At 51.8% G+C, this 19355-nt stretch overlaps 5 protein-coding genes across 5 annotated transcripts; 4 read left to right on the top strand and 1 right to left on the bottom strand.

Moving 5' to 3' along the window:
• Positions 1-477: 477 nt before the first annotated feature.
• Positions 478-2571, top strand: PMZ80_002683 (uncharacterized protein; the record flags this gene model as incomplete). The annotated part of the gene is made up of 4 exons (XM_064871115.1): positions 478-722; positions 781-922; positions 973-1353; positions 1405-2571. 4 exons carry the CDS (start codon positions 478-480, stop codon positions 2569-2571), a joined length of 1935 nt encoding a protein of 644 aa, XP_064733568.1.
• Positions 2572-4535: 1964 nt separating this feature from the next.
• PMZ80_002682 (uncharacterized protein) lies at positions 4536-7346 on the top strand (the record flags this gene model as incomplete). Its single annotated transcript, XM_064871114.1, has 4 exons — positions 4536-4730; positions 4778-4905; positions 4957-5321; positions 5368-7346. 4 exons carry the CDS (start codon positions 4536-4538, stop codon positions 7344-7346), a joined length of 2667 nt encoding a protein of 888 aa, XP_064733567.1.
• A 643-nt stretch (positions 7347-7989) lies between these two features.
• Positions 7990-12815, top strand: PMZ80_002681 (uncharacterized protein; the record flags this gene model as incomplete). Its single annotated transcript, XM_064871113.1, has 2 exons — positions 7990-12048; positions 12099-12815. 2 exons carry the CDS (start codon positions 7990-7992, stop codon positions 12813-12815), a joined length of 4776 nt encoding a protein of 1591 aa, XP_064733566.1.
• A 669-nt stretch (positions 12816-13484) lies between these two features.
• On the top strand, positions 13485-14864 carry PMZ80_002680 (uncharacterized protein; the record flags this gene model as incomplete). Its single annotated transcript, XM_064871112.1, has 1 exon — positions 13485-14864. The coding sequence occupies one exon, from the start codon at positions 13485-13487 to the stop codon at positions 14862-14864; it is 1380 nt and encodes a 459-aa protein (XP_064733565.1).
• A 1771-nt stretch (positions 14865-16635) lies between these two features.
• On the bottom strand, positions 16636-18789 carry NHX1 (monovalent cation:H+ antiporter, CPA1 (nhx1); the record flags this gene model as incomplete). Its single annotated transcript, XM_064871111.1, has 1 exon — positions 16636-18789. One exon carries the CDS (start codon positions 18787-18789, stop codon positions 16636-16638), a length of 2154 nt encoding a protein of 717 aa, XP_064733564.1.
• Positions 18790-19355: the final 566 nt, after the last annotated feature.

Genomic DNA, 19355 nt, shown 5'->3' with positions numbered 1-19355 from the left:
GATGCTGTGTACATGATTCACCAGGACCAATCGGCACGTTCTGTCGCCGAACGCGAGCATAAAGAGCCTCGCAGCGTTTAGCGCTCCGGGCGGGCACCAGCGTACGTGGAAAGTAAAATTCAGTCACGAAAATAAATGCATGGCGTCCAATAGGGATAGCGTCTCAGTCTTGGTTGTTCTCCCCCAATACCAGCATGACAACATCCTTGGTAAGTTCTGGTCGCCGATTATGGGTCTATGTCATCGACTTAGTAAGGCGGCCTAACGGTGTGACGGCAGGAGAAGCGGTGGTAGGAAATAATACAGCCCTTCGGCTTGTCGTATTCATGTGCCTTTCGAATTGAGATATACGGCCAGATATCTTGCATAGGCATATCCATGCTTCTTGTGTACCTTTGCACAGCCTCCTCAGTGTGACGTGCGGTGTACCCGCAGCTTCGACCTCTTATCAGATCGGAACGCAACTGCTACTACAAGATGGCCCAACAGCTCTACCGGACGCTTACCGGGCAGTCGCAGAATTCAAAAACTGATGGCTCACCCGCAACTCCAACCTCGTTGTCGAGGATGACAACGACCAACACACAGACGGGAGTTCTAAATCACCTCACAGAGCAACAAGAACATAAGCTTGTGGAATTCAAAGAGAAGCTGCAGGCTGATGGTTGGTGGAGTCCTGATGGGATCAATGGCAAGCCCACGCATGACGATGGAACGTTGTTGTATGTTGCTCGTATATTATTGTCCTCTTCACCTTCAAGTTGCTGACAGTCGCGGCAGGCGATACTTACGAGCCCGGAAGTTCGATGTGCAAGGCGCATACGGCCAATTCACCGACACAGAGAAATGGTTGAAGGAGCAGCATGTCGAGGAACTTTATGAGCATTTCGACGTTGATTTCTTCGAGAGAGCAAGATTAATGGTATGAAAGATTGCGACCTTCAGGCTCCCAGCAAATCTGACATTGAGAAGTACCCCCAATGGACCGGCCACCGAGATCGAAGGGGCATCCCCATATACGTCTTCGAAATTAAGGGCCTCGACAGCAAGGCCGTTGACAAATATCAGAAAGAAGCAACATCTTACAAAGCGAAGCTACCAAAACACAAAAACCTGGATACTCTCCCGAAGCTACTACCTCTGTTTGCCCTCTATCATAATCTCCTGAATTTCATTCTGCCGCTATGTTCCTCCCTCGAGAGGCCTCGTCCCGAAGTGCCAGTCACGAATTCCACGAACATTGTCGATATTCAAGGCGTCAGCTTGCGCCAGTTTTGGAATCTGAAGAACCACATGCAAGATGCCAGTGTTCTTGCCACGGCCCATTACCCGGAAACCCTGGACAGGATCTTCGTAAGCAACCTCTGTCAAGCCCAAAGTATTCCCCTGTGCTAATGCTCCTAGATCATCGGCGCGCCATCCTTCTTCCCCACCGTTTGGGGCTGGATCAAGCGTTGGTTCGACCCGGTAACCGTCTCCAAGATCTTCATCCTTCAACGCAGCGATGTCCTACCGACCCTCGAGAAATTCATGGACCATGATGCCATACCCAAAAAATACGGCGGCCAGCTCAACTGGGGTTGGGGACAGCCGCCCGCCTTAGATGAAGAGACCCGCGAAGCACTGGAAAGAGATGGGAATAAAGGCTGGGTCAAAGGTCCGGCGCTATGGCTCAATAACGAAAGAGTGGTTGTAGGCTCGCAGAATGGCCAGTTGCGCAGAAGCGACAAAGAGATCGCTGAGAAGAAGCCAATAATATATGCTGCTGATTACACCGAGGTGCCTGTGCATCCGGAGAAGCGAAGAGATAGCATACTATCGGGTCATCAGAAGAGCATCAGCTCAAAACATGCGCCAACTGTTGGAGCAGTTCCTCCAGCAGAATCACCATCCACGCTAGTCGAGGAGAAGCAGACTGCGCCAGCAGTGGCAGCGGTGGCAGCACCAGCAGCTAGTACTGCCACCACCTCTAATATAGATCAAAGGCCAACGACTCCACCGAAACAAGCGACCACAATTCCAACACCTTTGTCACCAGCAAGCATAAGAAATTCACCTATGGGCGATTCCCAGGTCCACATTCCGGACGCTCAGCCAGCACAACCAGCGACGACAGCAGAGTACATTAGTCCCGTCGCCTCAACCGAAGCAGTATCAAGTAACCCGACTGCCAGCCCTCCCATGCCCGCCAGGGAACCCGAAGTCCCAGCTGCGGCTCCTCATATCGAACCAACAACCACAACTCCGGTCGCGGCCGCGGCAGCAGCTACTATGTCCCAGCCTTCTACCACAATCGAGACCCACCCTCCACCAGGGCACACTCAACCTGGTGCACTTCCTCGACACACGGTAGAGCTCAACCACAAAATTGCAAATCAGTTACAGCAAGAATCGACCGTCACGATACCAGCGGACGCAAACGGTGTGCTTCCACACCCGGACATCGTCGTTGCCAGTGATGGCACCAAAGGCCTCGCTATGGAAGCAGATAAATTGTCATTGGCTGATAGAACCTCTGGAAGGCCGCAACCTGAGCGCTTCGTTACTGCCATGGAAATACCACAGCATTAGGAAGCTGGTATGTTTCTGGAAAGCAGGCACGAGCAGAGAGACACTTGGGATCCAGGATGGTGTCTGAGTATTGGAAGGCGTATTTGTACTTGCTGCGATTAAGCGCGTCAGGGCGCCTTGTTGGATCTATGAAAGCATCTAGATACGATGCTACACGAGACGTGCATAGTTGTCAATGGTATATTCTACACATTGTTCGTGCTCTTTACCTTCTCACTGGTTCATAGTTGGCTTACTCCATTCTAAGACCTTCGCAGAAGTAGACAATCCGTACAGCATGGGCGTGGTTCTCCCCTTGCAACACCTCGTGAGTAGTGCTCTGCCACGTGCCGTCTCGAAACCAAGCGCGATGCAAGACCGTAATCAGGCAGCACCATTCAATCTGGCAACTGCAGCATTGACTTCCACAGTCTTTCGGCCGAATGGTAAGCCTGAAGCTGCAACGACTCGTACGGGTACGTACTCGTATTATTGTAAAGCCCTCATACCAAACAAAATTGATGACTGATATGCTAATCTGGAGGCCGAGGCCGCAAGAAGCAACCCCAGCAGCTCCTAAAGAAGGATCATGCACCTCGGAACCCTTCCCTTCAAGTCGTTGACCTACCTAATTAACGCGCACGCCTAGTTTCCGCGCACTGTTTGATTGGTCAGTAACAGTAGTGAACTTAGGCTTAGCGGGTACGATGGTACAGTAATGCCAGTTTTCTTTCCGACGCAGTTACAGCGATAACAGTCTTACTACTCTGGAACAGTACTGTTCGTAGCTAATACTACGTTTGACTTTATTATTCCAACATCGTATCAGCAGTGGCTGTAGGTATAGGTATAGGATGAATAAAAAAGTTCGCGGAAAAGTAGGGGTGCACGTTGACTAGATTAAGACGTTATAGAGGTCGCTGCTGCATGCGCCGGAATAAGCCAAGCTCATATTGGTCGTATCCTCCGCCCGGACATTTAGATTGACCGCAACGCTTGCTGTGCACTTAACTTGCCTTAACATGTGCTTGTAGAGCGGCAACATTGAATGTAGAGCCGGAGACATCTCTGCTCTGTAGCTCGCTCTGTAGCTCCCCAGCGCGGCAATAATATTTGGTGGTCGCAAACTTTGGTTATCAGCTTAAACGCGGGTTCTGCAAGCTCTTATCTCCATGGACATCCCGATGTTTCGTCCGGAAAGGGTCTCGACTCCGCCTGCAGATCGCCGACTCTGGGCAGACAGGGTAGTCATTCGCTGCTTCAGATATCCTTGAACATGAGTCTGGTAATTGTTTATGATTCGAAAGCTTAGCGAAAGCAGGCCTCGTTATCCTTAAGCTTACCTAGAGCACCCCTGGGCGACCGAGAAACAGGCTGGGAAGTGCATGCCATAAACGATGGTGCCTAAAAGCCACTGTAGAGTAGCATTGTTTCCGGATGGTTTGGCTTTCAACTCGACAGAGTTTGCCAGGACGCTGGGCCCACCCGGTTCGACCGCAGCACTGACGCCGGTGCAAGGACGAACTCGGGTCCGGCGATGATGTAGTGAAGAAGTTATGAACACGATGGCACCTGGTGTCCCCGTCTTCTTTACGAAGGCCAACACTTGGTATCTACCCGTCGCAGATTCATGTAATGCACGTGCACTTACAACGCCATACTTTCGCGATACCCTTTAGCAGCTTCGAAACCCCATTAGCACAAGCAAGCGCGTGCCTCGCAGGTCTTCGTTGAATTTTCTGACTTCGCCAAGGCTCTTCTGGTCCTTCTGCATTGAGGCTCAATCTACGACAGGCACGACCTGCCCCAACGTCCTTGATCTGACTTCGCTATTCAAGCTCCGTTCGTATCGCTTGCTTCGATATCACATCAAACATCCGTAAATACAGCTCACACAGCACGTGCGACACTCAAATATCGCTGCCGTCAGGCATGATCATCCGACCATATCTGGACTGGTGCTGACGGATCTGGCTCTTCCCGAGATGGACCACTCGGATGGCTTCAACTACGACTTGAATCAATTCCCGGGTAGTACACCTGGCGAACCTTCTCAGATCTTCGGCGCATACGATGTCAATGAACAACCAATAGCGCCGTCGCTGCCGCCTGGCAACTACTTCAATGACCTTGGAGATGGCATTGACGAGAATGACCCTAAGCGGCGGCGCATCGCACGCGTGCGTATGTCGAAGCATAGCACTGATTGAGACTGACCGCAATGTAGGCATGTGACATGTGCCGGAAGAAGAAGATCAAATGTGACGGCAGATTACCCAAATGTGGTCATTGTACCAATTACAAGACGGAATGCATCTTTACACATGTTGAAAAGAAGCGAAATCCACCGAAAGGGTGAGTGACTTGACCTGGCAGCGTACGACTGATGTACTAACTGATTTGAAGCGCAAAGTACATCGAGGGCCTCGAAAACCGTCTTGGTCGTATGGAGCAATTGCTCAAGATGTCTGGACTAATAAGCGATGAAGAGGCCGGACGAAGCGATCTCGCTGCTATTGAACGAAGACTTGCCGAGAAACACAAATCTCAACCTAAGACGACGTCTTCCCCGAAACTAAGTCTTGATACGCCTAATTCGTCTGCGCAAAGGAATGATTCGCAAGCTGGGACACCATCAATCAACAACATGAGTCCTCGAGAATCTGTCACCTCACCTGGTAGTGTCAGCGACAAACCTGAGCAGATTGAGAATATTTCTGACATGATGTGCTCATTGGTCACGAATGGTAGTGGTGAGACACGATATATAGGTAAGCTTCAACGACTGTCCAGCTTATAGGATACTCATGTTTCCAGGCTCCTCGTCGGCGCTGTCGATCTTCTCACAAAAAGGCATTGAATGGGTCAACGAGAAAACAGGAGACACATCATTCCAGCAAACTATACAGGATGCAGTCAACGAAGACGACAAAGAGAACAAATGGATGTTCTGGAAACCCGAAATTTTCGGTGACCTGTTTATGCGACGAGTCTTCAAGCCGTTACCGCCGAAAGAGGAAGCGCTATCATTATTCAAGGACTACTTCGAGAACTTCAACTGCATGTTTCCACTATTTCACGAGCCGACGTTTATGCACCTGGTGGAGAAACAGTATTCTAACGATCCTTATGAGTCCAGTGGATGGTGGGCCTGCATCAACGTAGCACTTGCAATTGCCTACCGGTTACGAGTGATGAGCAATGTGGTGCCGGTGGAGGATGACCACAAAGCCTGGCTTCATCTCAAAAATGCATTGGCGGTGCTGACCGAGCTCATCATGCGCAACACCGACCTGCTGAGCGTGCAAGCCCTGATCGGGTGTTCATTGTTCATGTCGGGCACGGCAAATCCTCAGCCATCGTTCTTCTTGATCTCGGCAGCTATACGGCTGTCACACAGCATTGGCCTTCATAAGAAAGGCTCGAGTTTTAACCTCAACATAGTCGAGGCCGAACAGCGGAAACGAGTTTTCTGGATCGCATATCTGCTCGATAAAGATACTTGCTTACGATCCGGTCGACCTCCTGCGCAAGACGACGAAGACATGAATGTCGAACTTCCGTCTGAGGACCCACCAGATAATGTTGGAAATATCCCATTAGCAGACGGCAAGAGCAAGGTCAATCTGTTTAGGCTGATGTGCGAATTCGCCATCATCAGCAGCAAAGTCTACAGACAGCTCTACTCAGTGGAAGCATCGAAGCAAAGTGATGGTGAGTTGCTAAACACGATAGGCGACCTCGACAAGGAACTCGAAGATTGGAAGGACAAAATACCACTCGACTTTCGACCCGAACACGAAATAAAAGCCTCGCACACACCGCTGGTCCTGCACATTGTGGTGTTGCACTTTTCGTACTACAACTGCTTAGCGACAATACATCGGATGTCAGTACATCATGGTTACTGGACGAGCCGACTTTCAGACTACGCTATCTCAGGCTTGAATGCACGACCATTGAATCCTCGAGTGTTCTCTTCTGCGGCCCTATGTGTCCAGGCAGCACGTGCCTCAATTCACCTCATCAAGTACATACCACAAGGGGATTTCGCTTGCGTATGGCTTATTATGTATTTTCCAGTGTCTGCGCTGGTGACTATCTTTGCGAACATACTCCAGAATCCCCAAGATGCGCGAGCAAGATCGGACTGCAAGTTAATGGACTTGGTGGTAAACTTCTTGACGAACATTGTTGCTGAGGAGAGCACTGGGTCATTCAAGCGCATGCTCACAATATGTTCCGAGTTCACCAGAATAGCACGCTTATGCCTAGACAAAGCAGAAAAGGAAGGCAACAAGCGCAAACGAAAGGTCCTGCCTGAAGAACAACAGAGTCTGGCAGCAGGACAAAGGGCTATGGCACAAGCACAAGCCATGGCTCAAAACATTGCACGGGCCACCACGCCGCCACGTGCGAGACAGCCCACTGGTGGATCACCTCTAGTCAACAGCACTATGCCGGATACGGTACCCTCCATGAGCAGTACGCCAGCAGGAGCATCGGTGTCGCAACCATTGACTTCAGATGCGCCCATGCCTATGCCTTTCGCACAAACAACATACAACGACATGATGATGACGCCGGGCATGACTACTAGCTTTCCGGGCGCCGCAATGCCTTCATCTACAATGTCCCCAGGTATCTCCGGCTCCTCTTTTCAACAGCCCTTCGTACCACAAGATCTATGGCAGATGCCAATGACTTTCGAGTGGGACATTTGGAGCGATCTCAACAACCAAGGTTTTCCGAACTTCGACGGCAGCGATTCAATGATGAACAATAACAGCATGTAACAGTAAGAACGATGAGTTGGACTGATTCGAGCGAGGCGCAAAGCGAATGTACAGTATGGACTACCAGCGGCATACGGACAGGTCAGCTTAGCGATAATATCTTCCGAGGAATTCAGCGTTAGCAACCAGGAAGGTGAGGTACCGCATATGAACATCCCCTTTCATTCTTTCAAGTAAGCTTGTTTCATTGTTGCCTTTGTGTGATATTTGCTTGCGGAAGCCACCGTTTATGGATATTGAGACAGCACGCTCACCACAGGAACGAACCACGAATGTCTGCCCGAACATGCCTGCCGAAGCATTTTCGAACTCTATTGCAACTGCCGCAGTTGTTTGATACAAAGATTCGCCAGCTAAATTGAATGCCACATCACTTTCCGTCAGCTTCACCTTTTCCCACGGGGCTGGTTGACTGCTGCACTCGAGCGACACGCGGCTTGTTGTTACAACTCCACGACTTCACGACTTCGACGAACAAGCCGTAATTCCTGTTGTCTCCATTGTTGTATTGTCGAACTCCGCTGACTTTACATCTTTACATACTTCTGCCAACACGACTTCTTGGACCTCATCCTAGGTGCTTTGGGACAGCATCTAGGAGTCAGACAGTCTAGTTCTTCTTGATCTGTAGTTGTCAAGCAAGATGCAACTCTTTACGGCGCTCGTTGGCTTCATTGGCGGAATTATTGTTACCATAATAACATCTCAACTGCACTCGACAAGCCTGATACCACGACCAATTCCAGATCCAGCACCGGAGCCTACCGAGCCCCTGATACCGATACCGACGCCGCTCACCCTGCCTCCAACAGAAGACTTCGTACCGCCACCGTCCTTTCTGCAGGAGCCCTACTGCGGGTACTGGGAGCGAGGTGCTTTCATTCACAAAGATCCAAGCAATTTAAGCCACGAGCCTGCACCGGGCGAGTTCTTCGTAGACGCAGAAGGTCGAACTGTCAGCTGTGTAGCGCCACCATGGCCGGAAGATGGCTGGGAGATGAGGCGATTTATGGCTCAACGATGGATTAGAGAGAACGTTATGCCATGGTGGTTACTGTTCCTTGACTTGGTCGCAGATGTGCCGGCCTATATCTGGTGGCTATGTGCTCTTGCGGTGGCAGTCGCGATCACTGCATTCCTGAGCAATCGACACGGAAGAGGAGAGTTGAGGTTTATGACAGCCAGGAAGAATCAGATCGCCGCACGCGAAAGAACAACCCGGGAGCGCCTAGAAGGGGAGCTCGACCAGGCTCGAGAACGTTTGGAAGAGAGTCAGAGGCGCATCGCAAATGAAAGGGCGAACCAGGACCGCCTAGAAGCAGAGCTGAACCAGGCTACAGAAGGTTTGCAAGAGGGTCAGAGCCAGACTCAGCACCGTCTAGAGGAGGATTTGAGGCAAGCCCGGGAACGTATTGAACAGGGTCAGAGGCAGATTCGAGAGCATCTACGTCTCACTTCGGAACTGCAGGAACAACTCGAGAATGCCAATGGCAACCTCCGAGAAGAGCAAGACAGAAACAGGCAAACCCTCTCAGACAGGGCTGAGGAGATTGCAGGCCTTAACAGCCGTCTTTCGGCAAAGGACGAGGAGATTGTGAGTCTCAAGCGACAGGTTGGCGCACTCGATTATACTCCGGATCAGGACCGCGTTCCAGGCGACCCGGAAGTCGAGACGTATGTCAAGCAGATTCCTACCGTGATTGGGAGAGAGGATCAATATCGTAAGCTCTATTACCAGAAGCAAATGGAGGTAGACAACTTGGTGAAAGACCTGTCGGATGCCAACGCTGAGACTCGTCAATTGCAAGATAATGCCAGAGACAAGAATGGCTACGCAGAGCACTTGCAAAGAATATTGGAAAATACCAAGGCAGAACGGGACAAAGCGAACAGCGACAAGCGAACAGCCGAGAACGAGCGCGACACCATTAAGGCAGAATTACAAACTCAGATCGAAATGACCGACGATCTGACCAAGGAAGTCAGAGAACTGAGAGTCAAGCTAAAGGGAAGGGAGGACACGCCTGCAAATCTCAGACTTAAATATGCTACAGCCACTGGTGAGAATGAAGGGCTGGCGGCTCGAGTACAAGAATTAGAGGCAGAGGCTGCACAGCGTAGAGTCCAACGAGACCAAGCCGATACTCTTCCTGAAAGGGATCAGGCATTACCAAATCGGGATGATATCTCGGATGGTGCAACCACATCTCATACCATCCCAAACGCGATCCAAGCACAAGCATCGCACGATGATGATATGTCAACTCCTGAGGTTGTGAGCAACCGAATACCGGGAACAGTATCTGAATTGAACTCACCGAATGCAATCAAAGCTCGTTTGGAAGAGCAAGCATCAGGTGATCCGATCGAAGAATTGCAGTCCGCGCCGGTGGCATCGCCAAAAGAGGAGCCAATCAATGGGGGGACAACTGAGGACGAAGCAGAAGGTAGCCTCGGAGATTCCGAGTCGTTTAATGATCGCAGCAATGAGTCTACCGAAGATTATCAGGATTCTTGGAAGAGTCCTCTCTCGTCTGGGACTACTCGGGGGCCACAGGATCCAGGAGTCATCTCCAAGCCTACGGGTGACCTGTCTGATGAAGTAGGAAAGTCACCTCACGCACACCTGCCCCGTCCTGCGACTGAACCAACGACAGGAAATGGTGGTGGTGAAGGGGAGAAGCGGCCATCTGTCTACACTATCAAGGACTATATTATGGCTGACCCGCGGCCTCAGCTCAGGACAAAAATCACAAAAACTGACATGGAAGAATTAAAGGGACTGCACGTGTGTTGGCGTTGCAGAAACGAAGGACATATTGCAAGAGAATGTCCTTACTTCCGAACACAAGAGCAGTATCGATCATTGACCAAAAAATACCGGTCCTTACCAGGTGGTATTCCGGAGCTAGAACGACGGGTACTGAATGACTTATGCTATGCTTGTGGTGCGGCGGATCATGACGACAAGGACGATAAGTGCCCACGGTATGAGATGTATGGCCCGGACTTGTCCGCTGCTGTGCCCAAGGCGCCTATAACAACGGCGTTCAACCCCGGAGCAGCACCTTTCACACCAGCAGCGGCCCCGCAAGAACCTGTCCATGCGCCTGTTGCGCAAGATCCAGCAGCAACAGAGTTGTCCAACGGTTATGGTACACCAGATTGGCTCGTACCTTACGTCCAGGAGTATCCATGGATTCCTGCCGAAGTGCTCAGTCGTCGCCTCCAGGAGGATGTATGCCTCTATTGTGGCGATTACAGCCACAGAGACAATTACAGGAGCTGCCCGAAACGGCAGTCACGCTGTGACATCTGCGGTGGGTGGGGACATACCGCCGAATCTTGTGCCACACTCAGACGCCCAAGTCGATGGTCTGTAAGCAGCCAACCAGCAACTCCGATTCATGTAGCACATCAACCTTCACGATCACCGCCACCACGTTTTCCGCAAGGCCCTCCTCCGTCTGATCGAATACCAGGTCTCTTCAAGCAAACAAGAGAAGAAATGCAGGAGATGTTCAAACAGAGAAGGTACCCTGGTCTGCCGTTCAAGGCCGAGCTGGACTCGATAGTGAAGCGTCGATTCACATTCCACTGCTATTTCTGCAATGCGAAAGACGAGGACCATGATGATATCGTGGTTAAATGCCCAAGGCGGCCCATCGATCAGCCATGGACACCACTAATCATGCCTGAGGACGACGCGGTGGTGCAGTCAGCTGCCGACGACTCTCATGTAGAACCTGAGCCAGAAAATCTGCATGAGACGGAGCCATTCTCTGTGTCTGAGCCAACAGACGGTGCATTCGAGCAAGCCAATAAATTAGATCCCAACACTGCGAAAGGAACTGCTGATATGTCGGTGGTCGAGTCTGAGGCTGATGCTCAGACAGTGACGCCTACTGCTATGGCTGGATCGTCTGAGCTTCTCACCCCAACTTGTGAAGGACATGAGGAGAAGGGGCCTTCTGAGGTGGAGCTGACTGGGCAAGATCTCACCGAAGCTAGCGAGCCGGAGGTTGTGCAGCCCGAGGTGGCCCAGCTAAGGAGCGATCCGTTACAGGCGGTCCAGCAAGAGGCGAGCTCCCAACCGGTAGACGACCACGATGATACTCTGGAAACAGCATCCGACCAAGTCAGAATCCGGGAAGTTGAGCCATCTGATGCTTCAGTACTGCCGCAAGAGAGTAACACGCAAGAAACGACCATCGCGTCTCAAGAGATACCTGAGCGCGAGTCTCCGATCCTGGCAGATGTGCCGATCTCGAGCCCGAAAACAACAGATGTTGAGACCAGTACTACGCCCATCCCAGACCACGGAATTGGCGGAGTGATCACGTCAAGCCCTGCGGCTACCAGCCCACAGCACAAAGACCCCTCGGCTCCAGAGAAACCACCACAGCAACAGCCGTCCAGATGGGCAACGCCGGGATACGTGCCCAAGCCTTTGGATAAGCCCGTGGAGCAACTTCTGGCGCCTCAACCAGAAGAAACAGAGAGCCAACCTCCATTAGCACCGTTACCAGAGACTATTCCTCATGATCCAGCAACTCCAACCCTTTCGCCATCCCGAGCAGCACCTCCCGAGCCTGTTCAGTCGGCACCTCAAAGACCGCCTCAAGCACCGCAGACGCAGAATGACCCGCCGATGTCAGCACCACCCTCAGATACACCCTTACGCCAGGGCGTGGCGGTGCAAGTGCCAGGGGAGCCGTCGTAATGCCTCCTGTCGATCCAAGCGTTTATCAGACCCCAAAACTTGCAGGACTCCGCGAACAACGCAACATTCTACAAGCTCAGCAGAAGGATGAAAGAAATGCGGAAATCAGAGCGAGGTTGACGGAGGAGATGCACAATAAGACAAGGGAGATAATCAGAGAGATGCAGAATTTACGTTACCGTCAGGAGCAGACGTATGGAGCCGAGCAGGCTCCTCAACTGGAAAATCCTACCGTATCTGCCCCGAGTATCCCTGTTGCTCCGGTACCGGAGACTCCTGTTGTACCAGTCCCTACCGATCCAGTGGTTTCCATACCGGCTGATCCCATTATTTCTGTACAGGGTGGTGGTGGTAATACGGGCGGTACTGGACGTGGTCGTGGTGATGGTAGAGGAGGCTCGCATCAGGGTCCAGGTCGTGGACACCCTCCCGATGGTACCAACCCGATCAATACTACGAGAGGTGGCGGGGGCAACACAGGACGTGTCGATCGTGGTCGAGGAGGTACTAGAGGATTTACGGACCGTGGCCGTAGCCGTGGTCGTGGTCGTGGTCGTGGTCGTGGTCGAGGGCGTGGTAGAGCACAAGATGGTGATGTCCAGCCTCCACGCAATGCATATATGGAAGAGCTGCAAAGGAAGATCGATGACTCGAGGCGGCAGGAAATAGCCGAAATCGACGAGCGGGGAAGAATTTATGACGAAGAACTGAAGCGCAAGAAAGGAGAGAAGAAGGATGAGAAGTAGTCAAAGAGGACGAAAGTAGCTTGCAAGAAGCATGGCTTGTTCGGTAATTCTTGTGATGGTTTTCAGTGTCCTTGTCAAGCATGACAGAGCTGGTGCAGGAGGTTGAGGCCGGAGTTGGTTGGTGTACAACAAGCAAATCCAACGCGAGCGGAGGAACCAGCAGTATGCTGCGCTAATTGCCTAAGAAGGGTTGGCGGTGCAGATGTCTTGTATAGTGTCTTGAAGTTAGTAGCCGTCGAGCTCACATAAGAAGTCTTGATTAAAAGGCGACGACCATACTGTGCAGAGTCAGGTAGTCTTGATGCGATGTTTTTATTCGTCTCTGTGATTGTGACACGGCTGCTTGAGAGGACGGCCATGTTGGCCTACTATGCACTGGTACTGTCTCTCGTCTATGTTACTCCCAGACGTGAGCAGGGCGTTCCTTACTATTGGCTCCAAGAGCGACCTGTCAGGGGTTGACCGAGCACATGAGAGCAGTAAGAACATCGCTGTGTCTACTCCTCCTTACCGCTGGGCGAAAGGAGGTTGGAAAATAAGTCCGGATAACGACGTCATCAACGCGTACGCGTGAAGGAACCCACCCCTGCCCATGCAGCTTCTGAGCTTCATGTAAATATTCGCTGGGAGAAGAAACTCATCAGCTCTGAGCAAGAGTAACAGATCAAGATGAAAAGCTCAGTCATCCCATCGCTGCTTGCTTTAGTTGGCACATCTTCCGCCCTTGCTTCCCAACAGCCACTCCAACCACTTGATCACTCTCAAGGTTATGAATTCGACCCTCTTCTCCATCTTCCTGGAACATCACCGTACTTCGATGCAGTAGGCTTCGGTCTTCAGCACAAACCACCGGAGGGATGTACAGTCAATGCTGCTAGCTACCTGATTCGGCACGGTGCTATATACGCCAACGACGACGAGTACGAAGACTTCATCAAGCCATTTCTCTACAAGCTCGAAAAACATCGAGGCGGATTTTCTGGCCCGCTCGAATTTCTCAATAAATGGCAATCGCCAATCGATGAAAATCATCTCGAAGATTTGACACCATCCGGTGCAGATGATGCTCAGAAGGTTGGTGCACACATCGCCAAGCGATATCATCACCTCGCCGACTCTGTCAAACGCGTGATCGCCGACACCAAGCCAAGAACATTCGATACAGCGAAGAACTTCATCAAGCCCTTTCCCGACGATGACAACATCGAGGTCGTAAGGTTCAACAAGAAGAACCTCAACAACGGTACCCGCGCCCTTCTGCCGCACAAAGCGTGCTCCACGTTCTCGAAAAGTCCTGGCAAGAAGGAACAGCAGGAATTCGTAGATGCCTACGGCCCACCTATCTCGCAGCGTCTCAGCCCCTTCACACCAGAAGAGTACAACCTGACGTCACTCGACGTCCTCGCAATGCAGTCAATCTGTGGCTATGAATCTGCTATCCTCGGCAAACGCTCCCCTCTTTGTCCAGTATTCAGCGATTCGGAATGGTTATCCTACGAGTACGGCTTCGACATGAAATACTTCCACATGGTTGGTCCCGGCAATCCACTGTCGAACTACCTCGGCATGCCATGGCTAGCAGCACAGTCCCAACTGTTCACCGAGATCGATCAAGATCCAGAGGGACAAGACAACAGAACAACCGGTTGGCCAAGCGAGCAACGCCTCTTTCTCAGCTTCACCCATCGCGAAGTACCACCCGTCGTCGCGACTGCACTCGGTATCTTCAACAGCTCAGCCCGCTGCGGCTTCGATGAGTTCCCTACCACACACGTCAATTGGCAACGAGGGTGGAAGATGAGCGATCTCATTCCCTTCCTGGGTCATGTAGGCATGGAGAAGATGAGATGCGAGAGGCCTGATACGCATGTGCCAGGTAACACAGTGCAAGAAGAGTACATTCGGTTCATCGCGAACACAGCACCACGACCGTTGCCGCTGTGTCAAAGTGGGCCAGGTGCGAGTTGTCCGTTCGCCGAATTCAAGAAGATTATCAGGGCTGGGAACGAGAAGTATGGAGACTTCGATAAAGTCTGCAAGAACGACTAGAAACAAGAACGCAGTGTCTCCAACGAGACGCGCGCCGTACAGACGATAACCCGAGTGTACATATACATAGGCACATGATACCCAAAGTACCCGTTCTTTGATACTGGCAGAGCCCTCCTTCAATGCCTGCAACGCCACTGCTGCTCCCTGTCCCTCCTCCGCCTCTACGCTTCCGCAAGCCCTGAATACGGCCATCCATCTTCGAAGCGTCCTCGGTGGCATTGCCCGCACCCATCGTCATGCATCGTTCCTTCTCTAACAGATCTCACTGGCCGTACCCGCTCCACATCCAGACATGCGCTTGCTTCTTCCCCCTCATACCTGTGCGCGCCTGCCGGGTATGCAGCGAGACGCTCTTTCCTCATCAGCATCCCTCCTGCTTCCATGTACTGTACATCACCAAGCCACCTTCCTCAGCTAAATTACTCGCTCGCGCCTCCATCTACATGTCGGTCGTGCCTTCTATGCTTTATGTACCGGCCATACCTTCCTCAAGTATACTAAACGGTCGCGCCTTCCAACTCACATGTACGGGTCGTACCTTCCACGTTCACGCACGAGTCGTTCCTTCCTTTCTAACAAGATCTCTACGGTCGTGCCTGTACCTGCCTCCAAGCAAGCACAATGCAGCTGCGCCTTCTCTGTTCGATGTTACCTTGTTAATCGTTCCTTCCTCCATCTTGCGGTCCGCCATACCTTCCTCTTGGCAAAGGATGGTCATCGATTGTGCCTTCCTTGCGCCGCATTTAGAGGTGGTTCCCGTCTCCCTCAGAAGTGAAGCCATCGCGCCTTCCTCGCCAAAGCAAACGGATCGCACCTTCCTCGGGCTGCTAGCGGCGGTCGTGCCTTCTCCAATCGTACGTGTTATGGGTCGGTCGTGCTTTCCTTAGTATAGTTTGCGGTCGTGCCTTACCGCTTGGCTTGGTCAGCTCAGTCGCTCCTTCTTGGGTGGATAATGTTGGTCGTGCTTTGCTCACGCAGCGCAACTGGTCGGTCGTGCCTTCCTGCTTGGCCTGGTTAGTTGAGTCGCTCCTTCCTGGCGAGCCTGTGCGTGAAATAGATTGCCGGGTAGCTCGAAGGAAAGTCTGCCGGACCCGGCAATCTACATCCCGAATAGGCTCGCTGGTCAGATAACTTGGATGTTGGTCGTGCCTGCCAGGTGGAGTAAGATTTGAAATGAGGCAGGCGCCACTGGGATGGGAGGAAGGTGCGATGCAGTAGGGAGGAAGGCACGACCAAGGAGAGGGAAGGCACGACCCGGGAAAGGGCAGGCACGACCTTAAAGGGTGGAAGGTACGATGCAGAAGGAGGAAGGCGCGGCCATGAGCAAGACCCACCTTCGACGACCTAGCTATTGTAGCAGGAGGTCATGACTCAATGATCTGGCAGGCTGCATGATTCGAATCAAACTCAGGCATTGGTGCTGGCTGGTTTCTTGCTTCAATCGGGGCGTTGATGTGTGTCAGACTGAAGTCACGTATTCTTGCTTCTGTGGTATTCTGGTCGGTAGTGTCGTATCCAAGGAATTCCTTGGCAGCGAGGCAGGGAACGCAATGCTCCGTTGTGAGGTGGCGCCGTGGGCTCCTTCTCTTGTGTGCTTCGTGCTGCTGGGTCAGTGGGGTATTATGTTAGTTGAACGGCTCTGCTCACTGCGGTAAGCAACAATGAAGTTCAACGTTCTTTCAAAAAGGAGTGCCTATTCTGGGTAGATAGGTCTATCTGGTCAATACAGATTCTCCCTTTCATCATTGCCCCTAAAAGCCACATCATGTTATACAGCCGACCCGCCGCCACCACCGTGTCCGTGCCCTTGTCCATGTCCATGCCCTTGCCCCTGTCCTTGATCTAATAAAAGTGTTGGTTTTATGAAATTCTCGTCCAGCTGTCGTAACCATGCCACCGAGTCAACGTCGCCTCTTGCGGCGCCACGCAGCAGATCTCTAATCCCGCTTACGCCGCCTCCTACGCCTGCTGCTGTCGCTGTTGGAGTGCTCTGGCGTACAGGCGGCTGTTGTGATGGTTGAGATGTTATATCTCCATCGTTGACCATAAGTTCCGCGGCCGGCGCAGATAAGTTTGGATGCGAGCGCGACTGTTGTGAGGTCGCTTTTCTTCTGGGTGCGGCGGGTGGTAGGTCGAGGTCTGCACCCTCGTCCGAGTCTTCTGGATCAGACATGGTGGGTGTGTTGCTTTGGTGCGATAGTAGATTATGGCTTTGCTCTAGTTCGTCTCTTTCCCGTTGCGATTTGTTCTGGCTATTCTTACGAGCCATTCGTGCTCTGTCACGACTTGACGGGCTGTGTCTGTTACTGCTGCTGTAACCTCGGTCTTGGACTCGTGGCCGAGACTTTCTCGTAGATCCATTGGCTTGTTTTCCGGCATTAAGGTCCATGCTGCTGTCGAAGTAATCGAGACCTATGTTGGCTGAGGCTTTCGGTGTATGTCCAAAGGCGACTCCGTTGCGCTTGTAGTAAGTCCCTGCATTTGTTGTTTCGATGTCAAACTCATCGTCGCTGTCGATTTCCTCAACAACGCCAGTCCTTATGCCCAGTATCTCGAGCATACGCGCTGTTGTGCCGCCAAAGATGATGACTGTAAGCACCACCACGACAAGGACTGTTGCACGTAGCGCTGGGCCATTCTCGCCCGACAGGCCAGCTGCTAGTGCTACGCCGACTGCACCACGCAGACCAGCCCAGAAGAGCATGGCCTGGTACTTCCATGGTAGTTCGTCCGGTACATCCACACCTCGCCGACGCCCTCTTACGCGGATGATGTAATTGATTACCTTTGACAGAGGGAAGACACTGAGCCAACGAGCGGCGCAGATACCCAGCACTGTAACGATGATGAAGAGAGGCTTGTAGACGAGATCTGTCTCGGTGAAGAGAGTAAGACCGAGGTATATGAAGATGAAATTCTCTGACAGCTGAGCGGTGATTTGGAAGATGAATTTTGTGGTCAATTGTGTTCGTCTCGACATATTGTAGTATGCATAGTGTTTCAGTGTTATGCCGCAGAAGAGCAAAGACACAATACCCGACATCTTGACGCCATTGCTGAAGAAGTAGGACGCATATGCGATGAGGAGGACGATACAGGCTTCGATCTTGGGGTAGCGCCGTATCAAGGTGTATTTGAGGATGATGGCTGTTCCAACTCCTATTAGAATGCCGATGACGACGCTCGTGAAGAATACGAAGAGAAAGTAACCAATGGCTTCGAAGAGGGAGAGGACTGTGAGGTTGCCGGCCGCAGCGCCCTCTTTGTATCGCTGGGCTGTCTCGAAGAGAACGATGGCGATTGCGTCGTTGAGGATGGATTCGCCGAAGATGATGGTGTAGAGCTTCGGCTCGACTTTGTAGAGATTGAAGATGGCGAGGATTGTGACGGGGTCAGTTGCAGAGAGGGTTGCGCCTACTGAGAGGGCTTCGACAAATGTGATGCTCAGACCGTCCAGCGGTATTCTGGTCCACAACCACAAGATTACTCCCAGGGAAACAGCAGATATGAATGTTCCCGCAAACGCAAAAGTCAGAATGGTCCCTATATTTCGAAAGAAGTTGCCCTGGTGTAACTCGTAGCCCGAGGCCAGAATGATAGGTGGTAGAAGGAGGTTGAAGAAGAACTGGTAGTCGAAGCTGACACTGTCCTGTATCGATCTGCCTGGAGAAACTCTTATGATCAAGCCAACTACCATGCCTGCGAATATCGAGACGACTGTTTCGTGGACTGCCTGGATCTTTCTCTGTTGGAGGATGTAGCTGGTGAAGAGGGCCGCTATCAGCAGTACTATTACTATGAATAACGCCCATGATGTGAAGAACTCCTTGTCCCCTGCATCTGCTGGGTCGTCGGGGTCGACATCGTCGTCTATTGCTCGCCGCAGGATCTCGAAAGCGGCTGAGTGTATGGCATGCGCCATGATGGGAGTGGGAGTGCTCGGTCCTTACAGGCGTAGTCGTGGTCGAGGTCGAGATGTGGACAACATTGGTGCCAGATCTTTAACATGAGACTCACTGTCGACACTGAAGACAAATTTTGTTGCACGACAAGACTCGAAGTAGACGCAATATGTCAAGGTTTTGGTCATCTTGTACCTCGAACATGCGACCACATCGAGGACATTCGGTTGCGACGACAGCTGGTATTATTGCCTCAGGCATCCGGATCTCCGCATGCTGATGCCTGAGTATCATGTATCTCAGGCCATTATTTCATAGCGCTCTATCTGGCCGAGCCACCATCATTCATCCCATCGCCTCGTTGATGCTGATGACATGTCTTTACTAGAGCTATGCATTCCTATTCCATGCACGTATTGGCAGACGACGCAGTTCTCGGATATACTGCTATGCTGCCAACGGCCACAACAACTACCACCCACAGAGGGACTACTCTGCCTTCAAACCCTTCGCCTCAGCCCAAGCTTCTAATCAAGGCTATTGGTCATCCTCACATCATGCATCAAGTCGTCAGATGTACGTAGTC

Source organism: Knufia obscura (assembly GCF_036327395.1).
Source record: "Knufia obscura strain CCFEE 5817 isolate CBS 148926 chromosome Unknown scaffold_2, whole genome shotgun sequence".
Taxonomy (NCBI): Eukaryota; Fungi; Ascomycota; class Eurotiomycetes; order Chaetothyriales; family Trichomeriaceae; genus Knufia; species Knufia obscura.
Note: the sequence above shows the minus strand (reverse complement) of the source record. Positions and strands in the feature narration are given on the sequence as shown.